The sequence below is a fragment of the Protobothrops mucrosquamatus genome, unplaced genomic scaffold, assembly GCF_001527695.2.
Source record: "Protobothrops mucrosquamatus isolate PMUCROS unplaced genomic scaffold, P.Mucros_1.0 scaffold1655, whole genome shotgun sequence".
Classification (NCBI taxonomy): Eukaryota; Metazoa; Chordata; class Lepidosauria; order Squamata; family Viperidae; genus Protobothrops; species Protobothrops mucrosquamatus.
In genome coordinates this window covers 108,140-111,211 of record NW_015387812.1, presented here as the reverse complement: position 1 = coordinate 111,211, position 3,072 = coordinate 108,140, and the positions used below count along the sequence as shown (strand labels likewise).

Genomic DNA, 3,072 nt, shown 5'->3' with positions numbered 1-3,072 from the left:
AAACCTCCAGAAAAATGCAGGTAGGAGATAATGGGAAGTGTGCTGCACTAGATGAGGATGATGGAAGTTATAATTCAGTGTATCTGGGAAACACCTTCAGGAGGCCTGTTCAGTCAGAAAGGTTTCTCTCTCTCTCTCTCTCTCTCTCCCTCCCTCCCTCCCTCCCTCCCTCTCTCTCTCTCTCTCTCTCTCTCTCTCTCTCTCACACACACACACACACACACACACATATCTCTACCACCCCCGATAGCTCCTCCAGTGGTCTCAGTTAAACAACAAGACCTGTCAGAGCTGGTAACCAGCATTTGGTTAAGGCGTGTGCCTGCCTTCCAGAACAGCTCCTTTCCCTTTATGTTATTTACAGGTGAAATAGGAATGATGTTGTTTGCCGAGCTGCTTGCTTAACTGACTGAAGGCAGCTAAAGATCAAACGCAGGAGAACTATGGCAATATTTGGTGCGTTGATACCTGTCTTCCTGATTTGCTCTCCTCTTGGTCACTCCTGCCGGAGCCCTGATGACTTTGTGGGTGCCAGTTCTCCTGGAGATATTGTCATTGGAGGCTTGTTTGCAATTCATGGCAAAATGTTACATTCTGGAGAAAAGCCCCTCAAACCTATGATTGCCAACTGTGCTGGGTGAGTAAACAAACAACAGCTTTCTGCCATTGAAATGTTGCGAGGAAAATGACATGAAAGTGAACGGAGCTACTCAAAAGGGGAGAGGAGTGGAAATTTAGTTTGTTTTTTAAATGATTCTTACTTAAAGGATGGAGTTTGATCTGTCAGTTGAGTGACTGCATGATTAGAGGCTGTTTTACTGCTATAGGCAGATAAAATCCAGTACCAGGGTAGAGCTTCAACATCTATCTTACTCAGATTTTATAAAAACAGAACTAATGGAGTTTACCTTTATGCCAACACTGTAGGATTGTGCTGTAAAACTAATCTGTAAATTACTGTATTAAATTAATCCGTTGAATTGAACAAGCCTTATTTCTGAGTACTGATGCAGAAAGAAGGACCATAAGTATTTTGTTGATTTATATCTCTTTTACAGTATATGATTAATAATTGCAAATTTTAATATTTAGATCCATGACACAGTAATATGACTTTAAACACGTTATAGGACCAGAATCTAGCCCAAGCATACAATATTCTTTGTGCTGCAGTGTTGTATTTAACTTTTTTTTTAACTATCTGGAAGTAGAAACTTTTATATAATGATTCATATGCAATCTCATTGAGAGTGTGGGAATTAATATCAGATCTAAAGATGATTAAGGTACCAGATCTACACTGTAATAATCTGGATAACCACTAGATATCATCAAGAAGTACATCCATTTCTACCTTTTTACTGCCATCTAGTGATCCTGCAGAATTTTGCTGCACAGATCAATTAGCCCCAATGGATACAGGATTGAAGCCCATTAATTTTATCATTCTTGTTCAAGAATTTATAAAGGCCATGCTTGGAATAGCAAGAATTTCACAAAATAAAATCACGTTACCTAAGACTGGCTTTTTTATTATATATTAAGAGGGAAGCAATCCATCATCACCAACCTGCCTGTCAGCATTTTCAAAGTGCATCTTAAAGGGTAATTAAATTCTCCTCCTTACTTTATTCATAACAGCGTTTCCCAAACTCAAGAGATACCAAATTTGGCCAGATGACCACTAGAGAGCAGCAAAGAGAGACAGAAAATACCAATTCTTGGGTGCCATCTGGTGTAGAATCGCAATTTTGCAGCCCAGATCTAAAAGTCCTATCCAAACTGGTGTCGTCCAAATATGTGGAGATGGAAATCTCAGGCAGCATGGCCTATGATCCAGTGGTGGGATTCAAATATGTGAACAACCAGTTCTCTGTGTGGATGCCGCTTCCGGAAGTCCATTCTGGACCTGGGCAACAAAAAATTAGCTACCAGTTCTGCCAAACTGGTGCAAACTGGCTGAATCCCACCACTGCTATGATCGTCTGTGTTGGATAACCCCTGTAGCTCCAATACATCTGGAAGTCACTAAGCTAAGGAAAACATTGTTGCATTAATGCAATTATTGGTCTGAATGTAACTATTCCAAGAGAAGGTTGCTTTAGAACAAGCATGGCTGGCTGGGGAATTCTGGGAGTTGAAGTCCACAAGTCTTAAAGTGGCCAAGTTTGAGGACCCCTGCTCTAGAACTTCAGCATAACCATTGTGAAGGAGGATGTGCCAATAATAATAGGCATGGAATAATCATATTGAAATCAAATCCACACTACTTATCTCTAATTCAAACTACTTTCAATTTCAGTGTTTCCTGCCTTGAAACAAATTAATTTCTTTTAAGTAGGCTTACATCTGTTTTAATTACTGAGTGAAATGTGCGGCAGTGGGATCTTAACTTCCTACAATTCCCATGAAAAACTTTCTCTACTCATGAAAGATCCTGGGGAAATAATAGATTCCAATTTTTTTTAAAAATGCAGCGTTACATCTGGAAGCATCCAAAGTGGCACTTATCTCTCTTCGATTCTATCAAAACTGTGTAACCATTTCCTAAACTGTAGAGACTAATAACTTATTTGCTCTGAGAAGAAATAAAGTTTGGGGTGGGATTGTTCACGAACCCCTGAGAAATAAGGGATGCTGAAACGAATCCTTCCTTCTCTGTTGTATGACAATTGAGGTTGCAAAAAGGATTATTTTGCAAAGTAATTATGGAAACGAGGAAATGATTGTGTCAGCGTATCTTCTGGATTAGCTATGCACATTTTAAAAATTATTGATTTCTATCTTCCACAGGCAAGATTGTTATTCTTTTAATATTTTAATAATGGCAGGCCATTTTCCTGAGACGTGGGCGTCTTTGTAAGACTGGGAGATATGGGTAGGAAAGAGTTAATGAGGCCAGCGGGACTATTATAGTTTTTAAAGAGCCCACAGCAGTTACCAAAACACCTTAGATGTCAGTGAGCACTAATCTAGATCTTCAACTAAATTTATTGTAATATGTAATAATAATAATAATAATAATAATAATAATAATAATAATAATAATAATAATAATAATAATAATAATAA

General features: G+C 38.3%; 1 protein-coding gene across 1 annotated transcript in view; it reads left to right on the top strand.

The window, feature by feature from the left end:
• Positions 1–443: 443 nt before the first annotated feature.
• The window catches only part of GPRC6A (G protein-coupled receptor class C group 6 member A), a 24,912-nt gene continuing 22,283 nt past the window's right edge, over positions 444–3,072 (top strand). Inside the window, exon 1 of the mRNA XM_015822720.2 lies at positions 444–637. Within this exon, the coding sequence (XP_015678206.2) occupies positions 444–637 (194 nt within the window). The remainder of the gene's footprint in view (positions 638–3,072) is intronic.